A 22,240-nucleotide genomic window follows, 5' to 3' on the forward strand; every position below is an offset into this window, starting at 1 on the left:
GAGTTTATTAAACTACACCGAGACAGCGGTGACGCTAATCAGAAGGCTAGACCATCCAATTTCCCCAGCCGTTTACTTCCGGCCTACCCGACCTTCTGAGGACCCGGCCCACGTAGACCACGAAGGCTGGGTCCTCAGCCCATGAATTTGGACACGACCTATATTTCGATAAGATTCCAGAGTGCCATGTCATAAGCTAAGGCTAGCAAGCTCTGTTAGCAACTAGTGTCCATAACATACAAGCTAATGACAGGCTAATAAAATACCAAAACTAGAGCACTGATTTCTTTGACAGTCTGAACCTTGCAACTATTTTTCTCAGATAATTCCAGTAAAAATGCTTTAGAAGAAACTGACACCAGCAATGTTCAGCTCATCTTTGAAACCAAGGAAGCTATCCTCTGCTGGCTGAAAGAATAGGCTTCTTTATTAGTGATGCATGCATTAACCTAGCTTGTTGCGCCCCTCTGCAGCCCCTAATCTCTTTGAAGTGGTAGTGAAGGAGTGTTCAGCTGTTGCTAATTGACCACACCTAGTCAGGTGTGGATAAAGGCATACAGTATATGAGGCAGGCTTTCATGGAGGCACAGTAGTCTCTGTCTTAGTAGTACCAGCTATTTTAGCTAATGTGTTACATAAATAATAAAAGGTGCTATATATAATAATAAAACCTCTTCTCATTTAAATTCTGGTATTAGTCTCCATATTTGTCATGGCTGCGGCAACAGACATGTGGAATGATAGAAGAATGAGGACCCAAATGCAGACACGGATGCAGGAGAATGTTTTGAACGGACAGCGAGGCTTCGGCTGAACAATACTGCAAACCGGTGGAACAGAGAAAACTAACAACACCTAAACTTGGGAAAACTAAGCACAACATGTAACCTGAGGGTGGAGCAGAACCGGGGGATGAGGAACTGGGAAACAGGGAAAGCTGACAGAGATAACGCTGAGGCAACATAGGGAAGACACGCAGAGGTAACACAGGTGGACCAGTAACAAGCAGAAGAAAACACAGGGCTTGAGCCAGGCCGTAAAACATAAATGGGGGCTCGTCCAGGATAGTTTGGACATTTTTGTGGAGAGATATATATGACAATTATGTCACAAATAGATGTTACTCATCATGTCAGATCTTTTTTGAATGAAGTAGGTTTTCTGTGGGTTAGCTTTAGGTCTTGTAGACTTCTGGTTGAGAGGCTCAGCAACATGCCACACCTTCTTGGGAGATTTTTTTCCAGGGGTGAGGGGGGTACATGAAGGCTGCATTCTGGATCTGATCATTAATATCTTCATCTTCATTGAAAGGGAACGTCCCACTGAGACTGCAAAAACATAAATACTTTTAGTTTTTTGCACATTTATCACTAATCTTTTCATAATAATAGAAATTCATTAAAGTATAGATAGTATCCTATAGATGTTACATTGTGTTTACAGAAACACAACTAAAAAAGGAGAAGGATGAGATAAAGGAAAAATTCAGAAATAGACAAGCAGAAAGAAGAATAAAATTTTAAACCAAAATCTACTCAGACTATTATGTTTATCAGTAAAGGTCTCATCCTACCTGACATAGATGATGACTCCAACTGACCACATGTCCAGAGAGCGGTTGTAGCCTTTATTTCTCAGAACTTCAGGAGCAAGATATGCTGGTGTTCCGACCACTGAACGCCTGAATGACTTCTCACCAATGATTCGAGCAAACCCAAAATCACACAGCTTCACCTGCAGCAGGAGCAATATAAATTACTAAAGCTGTTAGTAGTGGAGGTAAAAGTAAAACAATGTAAAAGCTGGCTGGTCATTTCACAGCATTATATCTATGGTCTTAACCTACACAACTGTCAGACTGGTAATACTAGACTATAGCAGTGATATGTAGTAAAAACATGGGGTTTGTCACAAAAAATATCTAAAACAGTCAATTTTTCTGTGTAGTGTGACACATTTGACATTCATTTGTCTTTATAATGTGAGGCTTATCAGTGTCTTGGACAGGAATTTATTACTCTTTAACCACCTGATCTAACATAGTAACCATCTAGCCAGAAAGAAATATCATGTAGCCAGAACCTGGTGTTAGTATTTAAATGGACATGTGGATTGATTCTAAGTGTAACGAAGCTACTAAAAGTAAAAAAAAAACTGTTTGCTGTTAACTTGCTGGATGATTCACTCACACTCAGGAGGAAGATGGAAATTATTATGGATATGTTAGCTCTTTTCAAGGTTGTGATGAATCATTTCTCTTTTGCAGACCTAAACATGCAATCTCACATCGTTGTCTAAATGTATTACGAGTTGTTTCATGGGCTGTCTCTCCATCCTGATACTCAAATACTGAGACTTAGTTTTGGAGTCTTAATGTAGGAAAAATCAATAACTATTTATCGAGCAATAACCACACAAGGTGGTTTCAGTGGATATCAAAATTGTCTCTCTGTAAGGTTGTAGAACCACATGGATTTATCAGGTTATGTGATATAGTGACATTGTTGCATCTCATCAATCAGCATCTGGGCAGAGCATTTTCAAACTTTAGTGTTCTTCCAGAATTCAGGAAATTCAGTTTTTCACCCTAACCTATTCCCACACCTGTGGTCATAACTAAAAATGGTAGGCTGATGAAACTGGCACATTATATGAGTGAATAGTTATACTAAATGTTTACATATGCATTGCTTGGTTTTGGTTTCTAAAAATTACATTTGATGCCTGGAAATTTGAGGTGCTCTAGTCACCTGAAACCATCTCAAGTGATGCAAATTATTTTTAGGCATACATCAGATGCATCAACTAAGTCATACTTGTGTTTTTAATTTATTTCTATATTAAATATAACACATTAAAACTTAACTTATAACTTTTAGCATAGTAGAGCTCAGTAGTCACAGAGCCACAGTGATCTAGCAGATCTTCTAGTAGTAGTTTACCTCATTTTTAGAGCTTTTCAAACTATAAATAATGTGATTTTACCGTGTTTTATGACCTTATAGTACTTCCCACCAAAAAAGAAATATCATATGTTCATAGTTTTCAGTCACATTATTGACTGAATTGACTATTATTCTCTAGCTGACAAAAATTTACTCCATTATGACAGACAAAACTGGACAAAAATGTTTTGGGAGATCTTGGATCATCTATCCGTGGAGGAAAAACAATAATATACAGAGAACCCCCCCCCCCAAAAGCAACTTTATTTCAAAGTACAGACAATTACATGCGTTTTTAAATATTCTTTGTGTATTTTTCTGGATAGGTAAATTATGCCGCCATGTGGAACAAGAAATTGTTCAGCGTTCAAGTAAAGGTAAGCGCTACATAGACACGTAAATCTTTCATTTTGACATTTGCTGACTTGCACTTTTATAGTGTAGAACCAGAGAAGTTCCTATAGTATTCATTTGTCACATAAATGTTGTGTCATGACAATAAAGCTGAGTGAGTATTTTTCCATTGTCAGGCTAGGAATGTGGTTTCTCTCTATATGATTTCAAAATATCAAACCTGAGTTCAAACTTTTTGACCTACTTAATATTCCTTTCTTAACATATGCTAAATATATTGTTAGCTTTCTAGCTACCTGTAGCACAAACTAACTGTGTACATTAGTTATATAGACTAAACAGAACTGTAACTGACAGTTTTATTCAGCTATGCCAACAACATCTCTCTTTCTCCCAGTCGTATCAAACTAGTTTACATACTTTCTCTTTACTAACACAGACATAAATCTGATGCCAATTACCTCAACTGATTCTGAGAAAGATAAAAAAGAGGATTTTGATAAATGTCATATTATTCTTTAAAATTATTGATTTCACTTGTTTATGGCAACCGGCTGACACGCGAACGTTAACACATCTCTTCCAAATGGAGCCAGATATTTGCATTTTGTTTGTTTCATGATATTTCAGAGGAACAGGCTGTGCAGATGATACACACTAAGTATCATGTGAGGAATTATGAGCCAAACAGCTAAATGATGCATCACTAGAGTTAACAGTTAGTCTGTCTGACACTAACAGCTATTTCTAAAGACCGAACACTGAAGGAAGCTGCTAATAGTTACACTGACAGCTAATGGAGTGTCTATGTCCAACTTTTATTGCTTGCATCCACAAATACTAATACGTGTGCGTGTTTTGTATTTTCTGTTTCTATCACTGCATAACTTCACTCTTTCTGCAGCTCGGAACTCAACACACATCATTTTTTTTACTACTGTTGTTTGCCAGTGTTGTCAAGACATGCAAATTTTTCTGTAGATAATTCAGATAAAATTAGAAATTAGAAGAATTCTGACATAACTTTTAAACAGCTATACTAAAAGTTACAAGATATTAATAACTGAGAATTTGAAACCTTTAACAGATTATTTGCATAAGCCTGAATAAAGGTAGTCAATATTATCTAAACGGTGCAGGACCTGGGTGGAAACACAACATCTATTTAACAGTCTCACAAATATCATCTTCAGCCTTAGCAAAAACATCTACTTGACAGAGCAGTTCTGTTACTATTACATATTGTCATGAATAATATGCAGAACCAAGGCTGAATCATGATAGAGCACCTGCAGCAACACGCCAGCAGCTGAATTGAGAAAAACAGTGAGTGCTGATGAGGATATTGGGTTTAATGTTTAAAACATTAAGATAGTAATACTCCATTTCAGTCCACCATACAATGCCTGAAAGATACGCTTTGTGCCTTGCTTTCCCAACTGGCTTCAGCAAGTTCCATGATCTTGTTGTTCTGGTCATTACCCAGAGTTCGTGTGCATAGTTGAGGGTGAGAACGTAGATCAACGGGTAAATCCAGAGCTTATACTCTCAGCTCTCCCTTCACCACGATGCACTGGTACAACACCCACATCACTGCAGCCGCAGCCCCAATCTGTCTGCTGATCTCCCATTTCCCTCACTCGTGAACAAGACCCCGAGATACTTAAACTCCTCCACTTAAGGTGGATACACATCTCCATTTGAAAAACAGGTACTGTCCAAGCGTAACAAATAAACACATAAACATACTACCTGGGGGAAAGAGTCTGCAGAAGCCAGCAGGACATTTTCAGGTTTCAGATCACAGTGGACAATGTTCTTGAAGTGGAGATGACGCAACGCCACCAAGATCTGACAGTGAGACAGAAAAACACAGATTGCATTTGCTACAATGATGTTGGACCTCTTGTCAAACACTCAATGCTAATGGCACCGGTCAGGCAGTAAATCTATGCAAGGGGAACACTAAAATACTATGATCAGGCCGTAATTCAATTCAATTCAGTTTTAATTTCAATTTTAGTCCCCAGTCAAAAGTACAAACATAACTGACAAAAGCACAATGCAACATAACACAAATGAGACTCACTTACTGTCTGAACTTTACAACCTCCCTTTGAGATGCTCTGCCAGGCCTTTACTGAATCCATCTTTAGTTACTGCTGGTTTGCGAGTCTCTGCCTTCAGTTATGTTCTATTCATTTTCTTACCCATTGTTCATGTGCACAGTGAAGTGTCTGATCAGTGTTGCATCATTTGGCTGAATGTGAGCAGAGATTATAGACCTATACAATCAGAATTTTTCCAGTAATTCCTATCAGCAGTAACATGATTATTAAACACTCTCAGCTCAGGAGGTAGAGCAGGTCACCTACTGATCGGAAGGTTGGTGGTTCGATCCTTGGCTCCTCCAATCTGCATATCAAGTATCCTTGTGCAAGATACTAACCTCAAGTTGCTCTCCGATGCATCTATCGGAGTATGAATGTGTGTAAATGTACTGAGAAAGCACTAAGTTCAGAGAAAGTGCTGGTGAGAATGGGTGTGATTGGGTCAATCAATCAATCAATCAAGGCTTTATTCGCCACGTGCAGTGAAATAGGATTCCCCCCCCCCCCCCCCCCACCTTACACACACAACACAGACATCACATGGAGATACAGGTCGGAGATCGGTAGCGTTACATAAATGTCCACAGCATAACATTATGGAACACGTGACAAGCCACAGGGTTGGGTGGGGGGGTGAGGAGTAATCCGAAGCAAACACAGCAGCCATCCTGCCCAGCGCTACCATTCCAGCGCGGGCTCAGACCCGCCGTGTTCCCAGGAGGGAACAAGCATCGAAGGCATTGTACAGAGTGCTTTGAGTACTCCGGGAGAGTAGAAAGGCGCTATATAAGAATCAATCCATTTACCATTTGTCCTGGATGTTGTCACTGGATTTTTCTTAACAAAGGCAAAATTTATGGACCCAAACCTTTGTGACTTTGTTTGTACAGTTAGGGTCAGACAGGGTGATGTTATAATTGAGGCAAAGTATCACCTGTGTCACCAGGAACTTTGTGATCCTCTCAGGAAGTCGGCCTTTCTCACTGGACAGGATCATCTCCAACATGTCTCCATGAAGCTTCTCCATGACCACAAACACTCGCTCTGGTGTCTCAAACATACAGTCCAGGTTGACCACCCCTGGATGATGCAGGCTCTGAAAGGACAAGAGAGATCAGTTTAGACAGTTTAAGAACAGTTTACAATCTCCTGGGTGGGAGATTCAGTTAAAGATTTTTTAAATTGGATTTCTTCAGGTGAACCTACCATATTTGGTAATAAAAATGCTTTAATCCTAAGTATTTACTATGAATTGCATACTTTTTAGCATTTATGTTATTTGTATGCAGTGATGGTTTAAGGTAGAAGCCTGGGGATGCTAGTGTTAATTAAACTGGAATACAGATTAAGATGAATTGTGAATAGAGTTATGTCCACATCTAAATTTAACAACACAAGCACCTTCTTCTTCATTTTAACCCTTGCATGCTTTTTGGGACAAATTGGACCTGTTTTGTTTTTTGACACCAGAAGAACTAGGTGTATTTCTTTTATTCTGAAATTTGATGGTTTAAAGTTCAAATATGATATTAATGAAACATTTTATACAGTTTTAAAGGTGGTAAAAATATTTGTACACTGAGGCTGTTTCAGTTTGACTGAACAAAAATCAACGAGTTTGAGGATTCTTGAAACTCTGAAAACTGTACATGCCATGTCTTTGTAACATTTTTAAGGGACAGTGATAACAGAGTTCAAGAGTTACCCTGACACTGTCACAAGAACTGTCTGTGTTTTCACTGCATGTGTCTAGGTTCCAATGACAGGCACCTAAAGGTCTTTGAAGTGTTATGGGAGAGTCTCAAAACAGTGAAATAGTAAAACAGCACAGGACTGATCACATATGATGCACATGAGGAACAGAAGTCAGACGTCAGAGACTGCCATGACACAAACACAATATGTAACAAAATAATCTAACACGTTACAGTCTTTTATCCTAATCTGAGATTAAAACAGAGATCTAATGAGGGGTTTTACATATAAGTAAATATTAGTATAAAATAAATTCATCTGAGCTGTGAATTTAAGAGTGGGAAAGTTATAACATCAAGATTTTCTGTTCAAAAAACGCTTCACCTAATCTTCCAAGATGAACGATGAAGATAGCTCTGAGGCAGCAAAGGAAACGTTTATGTCAAAGGCCCTCATGACTCTTTGCATGCAAAAATGACACCATCTTCCCTGCGTGGGAGCTTTAGCAGCAGTGGCAATGGCAGCACAGCAATCTGAGCCTGGCCCTGATCAACACGTCACACAAGAAGCCAACACAAGGAGACAGAAGGGAAAGAGATGCAACTTCTGCTCTGCAATAGATGACTGCGAAACAGGGACAGCGTGCTTCAAACGTGGGAAATACATGTCGAAGTCCCTAATCCCACAGATGCAAGGTTTCCCACCATTGCTTTGAATGCACTGACTGGATTGCAATAAGCCACTGATATGGAATATTAACAATCACGATGGCACTTGCGAGTATTTTTAATGGCCTCGGAGGATGGATAGCGCTGTTTTTGCTATTTTCACTTTCAATAAACTAATATTTAAATTATTATGGCTTTTATGTTGTCATTTTTGGGAAACAGAGAGCATAATATCGTGTTATCATAGATGTATTTGATCAAGAACAAGTGCGCCTGCTTCTCTCCCTGGGAGGTACGGTGGCAAATATATTACTTCTTTACTTGTACTTCCTGTCCTGGCTCACATTATAATTTATATTTAGCAAACCAAAGCAAAAACATGATGCTCATAAGACGAAGAAGAGAGAGCAGGATGGGTATAGCGCCAGGATGTTGAACTTAAGCAGTGCTGGCATGACTTGGCTAAGTGAAAGGCATGAAACACGCAGTTCTTAGAGTGTTTATATAAAGGAATGCCACGGCTTATATTTTGAAAAAAACACTGTCATACTGTAATATGTGTGGGTGGTTTATGTAGACGCTGCAGTTGTATAAATGAGCGTGCTTGTTTGGTTCAACGATCCCATCCAGCCAATCTGTGAAGAGCTCTGGTTGTTCCAAGCTCATAGACATTACTTTATGTCACTTCAGCGAGGATAAATCTGTTTTGGGTGAACATGATATGACTTTATACAATAAGCTTAAGTAAATGTGCCAGTGTACACTGACCACAACTCTCTCTCTAATATGAAGAATGTAAAATTGTATCCACTGTACTTTGCCTCTTATAGAAACGATATTAATGATTAAAGATTCAAAGATCCGAAAGCATCCTCACCCATTTCCCTAACGGCTACAACAATCATTCAAATAAAATGCCAAAAAAGCTGATATGGACCCCAAAGGTAGCAGAAAGCCATTTCCCAAACAGCTCCAGTCTGCTGAGCAGCCAAGCAGAACAGATATCAGCTGAGGTGAACTCAAGTGTGTTTTATGTGCAGGTGTGTGTAGCAGCAGCGGCGGCAGAGCAGGAATATTTTCAGATGTCACACCCCTACAGTGTTGCCACGGTAATGAAGTCGTTCACAACAGGAACTTTTACTCCCTGCCAACAGTATCCTGAGCAGCATGGATGTGTGTGTGTGTGTGTGTGTGTGTGTTTACCTGCAGGATGGCCACCTCATTGCGCAGCTGACTCTCCTGTTTGGTGGGGAAGCGGAGTTTGTCGATGATTTTGATGGCAACGTCTCGGCCGGACTTCCTGTGCTTACCTGCGTGGAATAAAACCCCAATCTGAGTCACAAGCACACTCAGCTGTTCCAGAATGTAATCAAAGCAACAAGTTGAAGAACCTGAATGTGAGAATTGGTTTTCATGGGTTTAAACACTGTACCGGTAAATGTAATATTCTTCAATATTCTCGATTTCTGAAGCGTTGCTTAGATAAACTTTGACATCTGAAGAATGTTTCCAAAGTTTATCTTACCTTATGTCCTCCAGGATCCCCTTTTAATGGGAGCTTTTCTTTACCAACATAATCATTATTAACATATGTGTTTAAGCACCACTGTGAATACAGAAAGTTCTACATCCTTATGGTCTTACTTTTAGTATCCTCAAAATCTAACCACATATCTGTGATATGGGTATGGTGTTGGCAAACACAACGACAGCCAAGCCTCAGCTAAGGAGTTTTGAGCTTGTGTGTGTGCGTATAATTTTTCTGTGATACTGGATTGGAAGAAGAGAGCAGAATTAAATAACTGTAGTAAGTGAAGCTGGTGCAGTGATTTCTACTACAGAATCGTGTCTTTTTGTTGCATGTGGACCTGGCGGTCACAATTACTCCCTGGTCTTATCCCATGCTTAAAGATATTTCTCAGGATTATTGAACTTTTTAAACATCGGGCACTACAGATGAAATTTCCAATTTTTTTGCAATTTTATGTCGACAAACAAAATCACTGAACTTTTTCCCTGCACTGTGTTTCAAAGAGGTTACATTTCATCTTAATGAATCGGGCTCTTTGTGGCACGTTTTACAAAACCTTTTTCTGAAATGTGTTGCTGGCATCAATTTAAAAATGTGCTGATATTTTTCACTGTTTCAACTACGTAACTTGAAACAGCTACGTAAAATGAACATGGTTTTGAAATTATTATTTCTATTTACATTTCCTCGCTTTCGTGAAAATAGGGATGTAATTTCTTTTCTTACTTATTAATGACAAACAACAAAAATGAATTGTGATTAAGTTTCATGTTGCCCAACTGATTTTTGTCTCTCTCTCTCTAAGTTAAAACCAAGTAATATTTCCTGTGTCTTTAGCTGTGCAGAGTCTCATAGATGAAGAATGCGTTCCACAGGAGAATAAAATCACAGAAATTTAAAAAATACATTTGCATGTATTGGAAATAAAAGATTCTTTTTTTTGTGCTGAAAAAGAAAACATTATGCATTTGGTGCAATGACAGCGTGTCTCAAATTCAGGTTTTACCTCCATACACAATGCCAAACTGTCCTGAGCCAAGAACCTCGTCTGGGAAGATTTGATACACTGAGTTGATGTCCTGGAAAACACAAAACACAGCCTGAGTAGCAATTCATAAATCATCAGATGGGGTCCAAGAAAAGGGTCAAATGAAAGTGAAATAAATGACTGAGACCAGTGTAGCGAAGCCTAAACCCCCTGCCAAAGGATAATGGATGCAGTGAGAGGCTGAAGTTCAGGGTGTCCAAATCTATCAGCCCATGGAGATAAAAGAGCTGGTTGCAGGGGCATGCCACCCTGAGGATGGAACTGAAGTTTAATGTTTTGTCCTTAGTCTTTTTACAAATGGACACATTAGGAAATGCTTGTTGGGCGATGGCAGATGTTTTGAAACCAAGCATAACATATGCAGATCCAAAATGAGAAGATGGAAACTAAAAAAAAAATCCTTTAGTCAAGTTAGCAGAGCAAACACCGTCCGCTATGACGTCACCCATTGGTGCTTTTACTGAGGTGCTCTGGTGTTAACATCACAAGTTTTTTTTACCAATTTACCAATTGGAATACAGAATAGGTCCATCCTGAGGCATGAACTTCTTTGGGATTCTGTTTGACTATAACGGGGACCACAACCTACAAAAGACTAATAATAAAAAGATGATAAAAAATAAAAATCTTGAAACTACTGATTGAGACCATAACCTCATTCTCCTCGTTGTTTCCTGAAGTCATAGATCAAATTAAGTGCCAATACAACTAATTTTAAAATTGAGAAGTTTCCCCCCCACCTACTGGGAAAGAAACAATGTCTCAGTCTCAATGAACTGGTCCCACCCAACTTAACTAAACATTTATAGCCCTACACCACAGCACTTAGGTCTACAGACCAACTAAGTTGGATGTTCTCTGAGCCAGGCTTAAATAGAGGTGACAGAGCGTTTTTGGTGTCAGCCTCTAATCTTTGGAACCACCTACCATTGCACGTAAGAGCTAACCCAGTCACCCTGTGATTTGTAAAATGCGGTTAAAAACCTACGTATTCTCTCTGGCTTTCAGCTCTAGCTGAGCTGTATATCATAGCTTTTACTGTGTAAACCCTGTTTGTTGTTTTGATTATGTCTTACTGAGACTGTGTATTTTAGCACATATTTGTTGCTAATTTAGTCATCATTTGTATAGCTTGTATAGTACTTTGCTCTATTAAGTTTTTTGTTTTACATGTGCTACAGAAATAAACATTAACTTGACTTGACTTACATTTTCACACACAGGAGACACCGTAGGTCCTTTTTAATATAAAGTCTATGACAACAAGTTGTAAAACATTCTTATGCACTCTGGGCCATAAAGCATACCTTTCTCGGGTTTAAAATAGCCTGAAACAGCAAGTTTCTGTAATTAAAGTTTCAGGTCATGGTTAAGTTCCTTGAATGGAAAACTGCAATGAAGGAAAGCAAGGGAGGCTCACAGAAAGTGGGTTCAACTAAAAAAAGTGAATGCATCAATTCATCACCTGGCAGAGAAGATTTCCGGAATTATTTTTTTGGTAGAGAAAGCCTACTGTGCACCTCTCTCAGTGTAACTACACAACGTCAGTGATCCTCCACAGCTTTGACACCAAAGCTGCAAAATATTTTCTCCTTCATTTGTCTGTAATTACGTCTCCTTTTTCTCCCCTGTTAGCTGACAGCCTAATATCACACCTCAAGCAAAGAGAACAGAAATACAATATTATAAACTTCCTCCCCCTTCCCCGAGCTCACTGCGTAATTACCATCGTCACCATGGAAACCGTTTGGCTGAGTGAGTAATCACAGTAATCTCCATTTGAGGTGTTTGAAGACGTGCTCACCTTGGAGACGGCGAGGTGCACGTCTGCATAGAAATGGGACTTGATGTTCTCTGCAGTTGCATTTATATGCAATGCAATGAATAGAAAAATGAATAGAATTTGCAGATATTGGAGCCTGATGTAAATCTTTTTGATGTAAATGTAGTGTTTCAAGCATAGTGACACGCTCTGGGAATCTCTGCAACATGACCCAGAAGTCTTCAAATGCAAATTAAGAAGAAAGTGACAGAAAGCAGGGAAAAAAAGAACTGGATGGAGGTGATTTCAGTATGAACAGGATGTTGTGTTGTCTGTCAGAGGTTGAAGATGGGGACTCTGTTTATAAGTGTGGGTATACAAACAACATGTCCTGATGCTGGTTTGAGTGCAGTGTCAGTTGGAGTGCCAGGAAACAAAGCATGAATGAAAGCATGGTGCTGATGTAACATCAAATCCAGGTTTGGGTCATCCATGTAAAACATTAGCTGTCCAATATCATCATGTCTAGGGGGACACATCCTACCACATGACTTAACTGACTGACCGTTAGTGGAAGGTCGGGTGAAACCGTGGTGCAAAAATGTCTACCCGAAAATCTCAAATGTTCAGTCAAAGCAAGTCAGTGTCTCATTTAAAATGAGAGAAAAACACAACATGCACTCTTGCCTGATGAAGATTGTGACATGCGTTGTTTGCCCTGTGAACTTGTAGATCTTGAAAGAACACTGTCACTTTCTTTAACTCTTATTTACAGAGCAGGTATCTGCAAGGAAATTTATTTGCCAGTGACATTCTGCAATTCAGTGTTTCTCAGCTTTATTACTTTGATCTCAAATAAAAATTGGTTGGCTCCCTTACTTTGTGACATCACTTTCCTGATGGTTTTATAGGCTAGTTTGAGATTAGTTAAGGAATCCTCATTGGTTAAGAAATTGTCAGAGAAAAGTCATTACCCTCAAGTCTCAAAACACCAAGACAGCAAAGGTGAAAATGCTCAGCACAAGGCTTCATGATATAACATAAGGACTTTACTAACCAGCGGGTGACATGGAGATAGACGGCCATGTCAGTAGTTTTAGAGGCTCTTGGTATTCTGATGTCGTCGATGTCATGGGTGCATGAATGTGTGAACCAAATTTTAAGAAATTCCACTGAACAGTTTTTATTCGCATAGCGATTTCATTTTGTCCTCAAATGCCAGAAAACACTTTACAAGAGAATTAAACCTTGTAATATGGTACACGAAGAAGAAGCTTCCTTAAGCTACACCCTTGTTACAAGGGGTCATCACTGCAATGGATGGCCTTACTTCCTGATCTGGCTTTCCAGCTGGACTCAAACCACAAAGCTTTGGCTTAACAAGCAAATATGTTATCCACTACATTATGGAGCCACAGACTTTATGCAAAAGCAATCCAAAAATGTGTGTGTGTGTGTGTGTGTGTATTTGTATTTTTTCTCTTACCACATTCTCCTGGATCTGGCAGTTGGAAACTGAAATACTGATTGAAATCTCCTCTGTTAATGAGAGACACAAGTAAGATTAGAATAAAAAAAAACAGGATGACAAAAAACAGTGAATTAGCATCCTCCTGTTATTCTGAGGTCTTTACCTATCAATGTGAAGTTGACTGTTGTTGTGATTTTGTATGATTAAAAAAGCATCTGAGATAATATACATTGTGAAACACAGTCTTTCAGTTGAAATGAGATTTTTTTTCATCAACATCAGAAGGACAGATTTCAGCGGATGCACATCTCTCTGTGAAGCAAAAACAATAAAAACAGGGCATCTGTAAAAGGATATTAACTTGTTTACTCTAAGCCACACTTCTGGTGTGCATTAGAAATAAATATGTGATAAATGTGAACCAGTTAGCAATCTGCTAGTTGAGACACATTTCTTTAATCATAAAAGGTACTACGACCACACTGAAGTGTTAGTCATGATGGTTTGACGTCAGTGAAATGCCTGAAATATCTCTGATGGGTTTTGTGTGGGTGTTGTTGGCCCTGAATGGATCTGAGACTCTCTGGGAGAATTCAGTAGCAACATGGATACAAATACTTGAGTTGAAAGAAATCATACATTGAATTTGTGATTTATCTGTTCCAAATAGTCTCTGGCTGGAGACAAAGTGAAAACTGTGCTGGAAATACTTTAATGTGGTTGAGATAGGTGTGACCCTGTACATGTATACAGCTTTGAGACTTCAACTCATTTTTTCAATGAGTGGCTGAGATTGTCTGCTACTAGTTCATCACTTAATTTGTTGAAATCAAGTGGTTGTAACAGCTATGCAAGCACATTTTTATTTGAACTCCCTTTAAGCTTTTTGTTAAAAAGATAGAAAGAAAAAATCTTCAAAAAATGCTAACTTATACATGTAATATTAACAGGCCAATAATATTACAACAACGTACTGTGTCCACTGCGGTGGGAACTGTGGCAAATTCCTGTAGAAACCGCTGGCATCAGAGCATGCTGGATGGCCATTTCCCACATTCGAGCCACATCCTGCCCAACACCGCTGACCTGAAATCACAATTCTGGTACTCACAATTTGATTCAGTAAAAGGACTAGATGTTACAATCCCTGATAATACATTGCTTCAAATGGAGAAAATCTTGGCTGTTATGAGGAAAGGCAGCTCAGAAACTTTATCAGCGGCATACAGCGTTGTGTGCCTGAGCTTTCAGTCTTTTACCCAGGCTAATCTGCCATTTTTTTCTTCCTTGGTTAGGTTTAGGGATTAGGGATCTTATAGTGGACCTTAGATTCATCGGGTGTTTCGGCCCTTATCACTAGGCACCCTCATCTAAGAAGGCCCTGCCAGTGTGTCACTGGTTTTTGTTATTTTTCTTCTTCTGTTTAGTTTTCTACAGTTTATTTTCTTCTATCTCATCACTGAAACTGAGAAATAATACTTACCTCTTTAACATTTATGGAGCCTCACTTCTTCAAAGGGATAGAAAAGGTGATAGAGAGAAGTAAGACAAAAAGGGACAAGATAGGAGAGAGCAGAGAGGATAGCCGGAAGGGGGGGCGCCCAATCTGGCTTCCCACACCTCCCTGCCAGATCGGGCTGTACGCTTTACCTCCCCACTGGGAGGAAGAGCAGAGGGGAGAAGAGCAGAATATTTTTCTTTTCTTTCATTCCTCCTTTTGGTTTCACTACCATGAGGTTAACTGCACAGTCCCCAGGAGGCCCTGAGACAGCTGTATCAGTCAACCAGCAAAATTTCTAATGTTATATTTTACCCTTTTGACGCCCCCTGTTGAGGTAGGCACACCACGGGTTGATAAATCCTGGGCTTGTGTCTCGCGGTTAGCTGACTGCCTTAGCTACCCAAGGCAGCCCTTTTTAGTAGGGCTGGGTATCGTCACTGATTTCTAGAATCGATTCGATTCCGATTCACAAGGTCCTGAATCGATTCGATCCACGATTCGATTCAATTGGATTTGAATCTGGGAAATTTTGCCTCAGACAGTCAGAAATATTATAATTCAGATCAGTACATTTACATATTTTTGTATCTATAAAAAGGAAGCTGACACTTTCGAGACTTTATCAAAGGTGTGAGCATGACAGCAGATGCTTTTGTGTCAAAGTAGCTGAAGATAAAACACAGAAAAGCATGAAGGTGATTTTCCTGGCCTGGGATTTTATAAAAATATTCCACAGTACATCAAAAACCAAAGAAAACCATTAACCAGCACATGAACATTACCTCTGAAGTTACAGCGGTTTTATTACAGACACAGCTGAGCGTTTTGCATTTTGCATAATTTTAAAAAGTTCAGAAGCCTATTGAACGGCGGAAATTAGGTTTTCTTTTCGGAAGTAAGTAAAAGGGAAAAAAAACATCAGTCGACAGCGCTGTAAATAACGGTAGTGTTGTGCGTAACAAGCAAGCGAATAATGCAGAAAACAGATTTCGGGGATAGACGGGAAACTGTTCTTGAAGTACACTGAGAGAGAGCGAGAGCTGTGCATGAAGTGTGATTTTATTGTGATGGAAGCAAAACAGCAAAAGTAAGAGTGAATTCATGATGATGTTTATGTGAAGCGTAGTTTGGATCTTCTTTTGCTGCTGGTTTGGTCAATATTGTTTGGAGAGAGATAAAACTAACAGCTTTAGAATCAGCGCAAAAAGGGCGCGAACACAAAGCGTGGACCCGCCGAAACATCAGAATCAGCGAGCTGTTGGCTTTCAGCCCCGACCGTGTCCGTGCCGTCGGATGAGAAAGTCACATCTCACTGATTCTGATCCGCGGGTCCGCACTTTGTGTTTACGTCTTTGTGCAGAAGCCGTGTACCTGCTCTCATTTACTGTTTTAGCTGTTTGGTGGTTGTCAAAATTTTGTGACGTTTCACCTGAGATTCTGGAATTGAATTGAATCGATTATTAAAACCCACCCCTACTTTTTAGCCATAGCCAGTGACTGGTCCTCTCAGCAGTGTTAGCCAATTCTCTTATAGCCTGCCATTGCGCCTGTCCTCTGATCCCAATCTCTCTAAGCAGTTTTGCTGTTGGACTGGCAACAAAGCCCCTGCATCCCACTTCCACCGGGCACACCTTGATCTTCCAGCCTCTGTCCTCTGCCTCAGCTGCCAAGTTGGCATACCACAGCATCTTACGCACAAATGTTTCCTCAATTGCTTCCTCCCATGGTACCGTCAGCTCAATGACATACGCAAGTTTTTGGGAGTTAGACCAAAGGACGAGGTCTGGTCACAGAGTAGGTGCTACGATCTCTGTGGGATCCAAGTCCACTTGCATCTGCCAATCCCTGGCAACCTTCAGTGGGCCCATTTCTGGGGTTAAGGGGCTTGTACTCGGCCACAGAGGAAGACAGGGGGAGCCCTCATGGCTAATTGAATGGAGAATTCATGCTTTTATTTTGTCTTTTGTTTTTATATATTTATTTTAAATATTTAGTTATTTAGTTCCTATCAGAAAAAACATAAATTCACAAATGCAAAGAGTTTAAAAAACAAGTCTTTAGAGCAGTCTGAATCCTGAATGAGACATATAGGAATTATTAGTACTGTACTTTGATCTAACTTTATCTGAAAAGATTTTTAAAATCGCACTTCATCACTTTAAACAAACTTTAAAAATATTAGTAGTTTCTGATTTTTTTTAAAGTAAGTTATGTAAAATTTTAACTTGAAAGTATTTCTCATTGCAGAAATAACTAAGTAGGAATGGTAGAAGAAGACTGTAATCCATGTACCACAGAGGGGAAACGTCACTTTTTCGATTTCTGTCTTTTAGTTTAATATTTTTATAGCTGACATTTTTTTAACTTTCACCCCCTTAATCTTTACACCAATATCTCTCAAATATCTTTCTTAACATGATTGCATTTGAGGGGTGTTATTATTTCATGTCACCAGTGTTGGGGAGTAACAGAATACATGTACCGGCGTTACGTATTTAAAATACAAAATATGAGCAACTGTATTCTGTTACAGTTACTGCTTAAATAGGTGATAATTAGAATACAGTTACTTTGTTGAAATAAACGGATTACACGGCAATCTTTTCCTGTTTCATATGTTATGCTATCCCCTCTCTAATTTTGGTAATTCCACACATTGCCGGAAACCCAAACAAAGCACACAATAAGAGGCTCTAATGTGAGCGTCCAGTTAATGTTGGTGGTGTCAGCTACACAATGAACCCAGAGCCAGCACAACTGAGCCAGCAGTGAACGGGCAGGAAGGCATTTCTTACTTGGAAATTCTGACACCACTTCATGAGAAGAATGGGATGGGCAAAATCTGACCGTGCAATGCAAACTTTGTTTGCCAGCAACCAAGCTGCTCTCAGCATCAAAAGACTCCAACCTAAAGAAACATCTGGAAGTAAGTTCTTTATTTAAAAACTAACATTAGCCTACTGCAACTACCTTGTTTGAGTTATGGTAGCTACCATAGCTATGGTAGTTATGTCCCACTTCAGTATCTTCGATGTACTATTGCTGTGTGATTTATTACTATTACTGATGGCTACAACCTGCAAGCTGCAAATAATCATCACATTTGAACTGAACTGAACTGAATGAAGAAAGATGTAAGAAAGAACAGGGTTGGAGAAAAAGAGATTTTAGTAAGGAGTACTCAGTGACATTTGATCAACTGTGAATTTAAATCTTTCATGTAAATGTGAGTTTTTCAAAATTATGAAAAACAAATGTGACAAATGTCTTGATTTTGCCAGCTCTGACATATCCGATTTAAGACTTTGTTGAAAAACATTTCTCCTTAAAGTGCTTGCATGATATCATGCAAGCACATTAAGGATGATATCAAATCTATCAAAAATATCAAATCTAATTATGATCTTAGAGAACCTATCTTGCATCATATCAGATTAAATCTGCATCTCACCAGAATGCTGCTGCCTGTCACAGATGATTCAGGTCTCTGCAGGTTCTCTCCAACATAATAAACCAGTGATGCCGTGGCGATCTCAAAGCAATGAGGATTGGCTCCATCAGGAAGCAGAGAAAAATTCTGAGCAGGCTCCAGAGACAAGATTTCAGACAGAGGGATTTCCTGCAGAGAGGATGAAGTAAAGGGGTCTGGGTGGAATACAGTTTACAGTATCAGCACCAGTACACCATACATGATGTACCTCCTGAATCTGTAGTTTAGGGGTGTGCTGTGTTGCAAGTAATTTACATTGAAACTTAGCAGTTAGTCTTTAAAAGACAGGCACACCTGCAGTGATGACTTTGCAGCAACAAATAAACTGCTGGAAGGTAGTGGTCTTACCTTGTAATATTTACTTCCTGTGTCGTTCTGAAACAGCGTAATGCATTTACTGTCTAGCCTCCAGTAATGTCTTTTCCTCTGAAACATTGCAAGAGAGAAGAGGAAGAAAAATAAGGGAATACCACAAAGAAAAAAGAGTGACATTAAAGAGCAAAACAACTGAGGAAAGAAAAGAGAGCAAATAAGTATGAAGCAGACAAACAATGACAACCTGTAAATGCCTCTCAACTTGTTTTTAACACTCACGCAGCTGAAGAATTTCAGAACAGCAACACATCCTCAAACCACAAGTGGCAGTTTTCTCAGAAATAACTCTTGCTTCTATTAGGAATGAGTTTAACATTTATTATTTCTCACTATTTGTTTCTTCGATATTTCCTACCATCTCCGTTATTTAAATAGGAAGAAGCACAAACACTTAAGACAATCTTTGTACGATTCAAAGTGTATATTTATAATAATGTGTCAAACAAAGTTGGAAGCAGCACTTTGATTACAAATAGTGAAATATCTGCAATGCGTTCTGTCCTGTTTCTGAGTCCTCTTATCCTTCACTCAAAGACTTCAGAAACAGCATCACAACTGGATTCTTTGCTTGTTCTTGAAATGTAATGAGAATAAACTGTGTTTTTCCACATGGTTCAGGTCTTTTTTTATAATTTAATTATGAATTAAATTATAATTCTAAAGTGTACAGTGTTTAAATAATTGGGAAAAATTTAACAATTACACGAATTCTCCCCAGGGTGCTGATTGACTAATCATTAGACTGAGAAGCCACTGTTTCATGTCACAAAGACAGAGGAATCGGTGAAATTAAAGGAGTAGATGACAAAGCTAAGACTGAGGCAAAGCCTGATAACTTCCGAACCAGTGAACAGAACAAAAACAAAACAAACAAAAAACCCTGAGGGCGCTAGCTGTTTGCTTCATGTAAGACAACATCCACAACACGAATTTGGTGAGGTAAATAGACTGTTAAACATAAAAAGAAAGATGTACCAGAGTGTCCTTGCTGGTGTAGTGGACCATCCAGCCCTCTTTCATCACATTGCTGCTCTTCCTCTTTGTGTGTTTGACAGACTGGACGACTCGCATCAAAGGAATGTTGTTGCTGGTGGAGGGGCTTTAAGGGGCACGAAAAAAAACCCAGCCTCAGAAACATCTCAGTACTATATATTTTTCTTTGTGTGTAATTGTTATGCGAGTACCTGATGGCTCGGTTGGACTCATCTAGGTCAGGGTCGTGCATGTCACAGAGATCGCTGGGTCCTGCCTCTAGCAGCAAGCCACTCTCTGAGGCCAGCGCTTCATCCATGTCATCCAAGAGGCTACCCCCTCTGTCAATATCATGGTCATCAAGGCAACCCTCCACCATGAGGGCATCCGATTCTGCACCTGGGCTCAGAAGTTCTATGCAACAATAGAATTCAGGACCTTCATTTTGTGTTTCTAAACCATTCAGAGGTGGACTGATGTGTTATGCTAATGTGTTTCAAACCAAATCAAATTATTGATACATAATCCGAGTGTGCTAAGCTTCAGGACAGGAAATTCTCCTTCAGAATTTTAGGTACAGAGCAGAAATCAAGATTCCATCAATTACAGAAAGTCATTCAGATCCTCACTCTACTACCACCACGTTTGACTGTTGGTCTTTTTATGGCTTCCTGTTTTACTCTCATGCCAGAAGTAACGGGACACAAACTTTTCAAAAAGTTCAGCTGTCTTGTCAGCCCACAAGTGGTGTTGTGGAGGTCAAGAGTGTCAGACACTATCATGAGTTTGAAACTAGATCGAAGGAGTGACGTTGAATGTTATCATTGAAATTTTAGAATATATTCAACAACCTGTAGAGAGTATCCCAGAGATGAGACAGTAGTGATTAGACCTCAGTAGAAATGTATGTGAAGAGTAGAGAGCTGATGAGGTGTTGGGAAAGTATGATGTAAGGAATTGCAGAAGAGCAGGTAGTAGTGGTGATCACATGCTTTAAGAAAAAACAAAACAAAAGGTGACGTATAAGAGTGGAGAAAGGTGCACAGAGGTTGATTTTTGTAGAAGGCGTCATATGCTAAATTGGCAATACAGCTAACAAGGCTGCAAAACAGGACCCAACACTGACAAGTCTAAAGTTCAACAGGTTTATTGAGTTAAAGTAAGTGAGAAGTTGAAAGGAGAGGTAAACACACGGATTCCTGACAAAACAAAGCAGGTAGGAGGACCTGTCACTGAGTCACTGAGAGAGTTAGCCTTGGATAATCCACAGAATAGCTCCAGAGAGTGTTGTTTAGAGTGAATTTGACTGCCTACTTGGTTGGTCTGGAAGAGATACTTGCAGGGGGACAGAGTCGTAGGAAGGTGAAGAGGCAGGTGAGTTGAAATTGAGAGTTTCTTGATCAAGGATTTCAGGAGGAGAAGACCAGTTTGACAGAGACAGTTAGGGGACACTGGAGGTGGAGCTGCTCTTAAGGCAGGGGACAAATGGGACACATGGCAATGAAGGTGTTACACTTGAAAGCTTGTGTCACCACAGGAGACACGGAGGAGCCAGATTACCAGTTAAAGGAGGCATAAAATCTGGTGGAGAGTGAACCCTGGATCTGGTCCTACCAAGATCTGCCCAACCCAGCATAAACCCAAAACAGCAAACAGACCATGAAGGACCATGACAAAGATTGGAGACTGCAAGGTAGTATCAGAAATCTAGCTAGGCAGCATTAGGTGGTAGTCTGCAGGATGACTTTGGAACTCAAGAAGAGTAAGGGAATGAGAAAAGGACTAAGTTATGGAAGCTGAAGGAAGAATGTTATGCAGCATTTAGGAAGGAGTTAAGGGTTGTAGGGAAGAACTGCCAGATGACTGGGAAAAGTACAGCTGACGTGGTTAGGGAAACTGCCAAGAAAGTATTTGTCTACAGCCCCTTCTTGCTCTGGCCCCTTTACACTGAATACATGTGTGAATGAGAGACAGGTAGGAGTAACAGTGAAACCGGGGCAAAGGGAGTTAAAGTACATGACTGGTCCATTACCAGGGATCAATCATCCAAAGCATTGGTCAGTGCACAAAGGTGTTGGTGGAGATGAGTGTCAGGGTTGAATGGACAAAATTAGGAATGAGAATTAATAATGCAACGGAGTGATAGCTTAGGTTGAGTTGTTTGGAGACAAAGCTAGAGAGGCAAGGTTTAGACATGTTAGACGTGTGCAGTGGTGGGATGGTGACTACATTGCGCAAAGGGTGTTGAACATGGAGGCAGGAGGGAAATAGGATAAGCACAGAAAAGATACATGAATGTAGTGAAAGTGCATATACA

At 39.7% G+C, this 22,240-nt stretch overlaps 1 protein-coding gene across 1 annotated transcript in view; it reads right to left on the reverse strand.

Annotated features, from left to right (window-relative positions):
- prkd1 (protein kinase D1) overlaps nt 1-22,240 on the reverse strand; it is a 68,055-nt gene that overhangs the window by 7,547 nt on the left and 38,268 nt on the right. Inside the window, exons 8-19 of the mRNA XM_005728694.1 lie at nt 20,136-20,337; nt 19,927-20,050; nt 18,925-19,002; nt 18,538-18,705; nt 14,560-14,671; nt 13,601-13,653; nt 10,311-10,383; nt 8,977-9,083; nt 6,345-6,506; nt 5,052-5,150; nt 1,574-1,734; nt 1,222-1,328 (exon numbers count right to left, since the gene is read on the reverse strand). Of these exons, the coding sequence (XP_005728751.1) occupies nt 1,222-1,328; nt 1,574-1,734; nt 5,052-5,150; nt 6,345-6,506; nt 8,977-9,083; nt 10,311-10,383; nt 13,601-13,653; nt 14,560-14,671; nt 18,538-18,705; nt 18,925-19,002; nt 19,927-20,050; nt 20,136-20,337 (1,446 nt within the window). The remainder of the gene's footprint in view (nt 1-1,221; nt 1,329-1,573; nt 1,735-5,051; nt 5,151-6,344; nt 6,507-8,976; nt 9,084-10,310; nt 10,384-13,600; nt 13,654-14,559; nt 14,672-18,537; nt 18,706-18,924; nt 19,003-19,926; nt 20,051-20,135; nt 20,338-22,240) is intronic.

This window comes from Pundamilia nyererei, unplaced genomic scaffold (assembly GCF_000239375.1).
Source record: "Pundamilia nyererei isolate P.nyererei 1_Seehausen unplaced genomic scaffold, PunNye1.0 scaffold00029, whole genome shotgun sequence".
In the NCBI taxonomy this organism is placed as follows: domain Eukaryota; kingdom Metazoa; phylum Chordata; class Actinopteri; order Cichliformes; family Cichlidae; genus Pundamilia; species Pundamilia nyererei.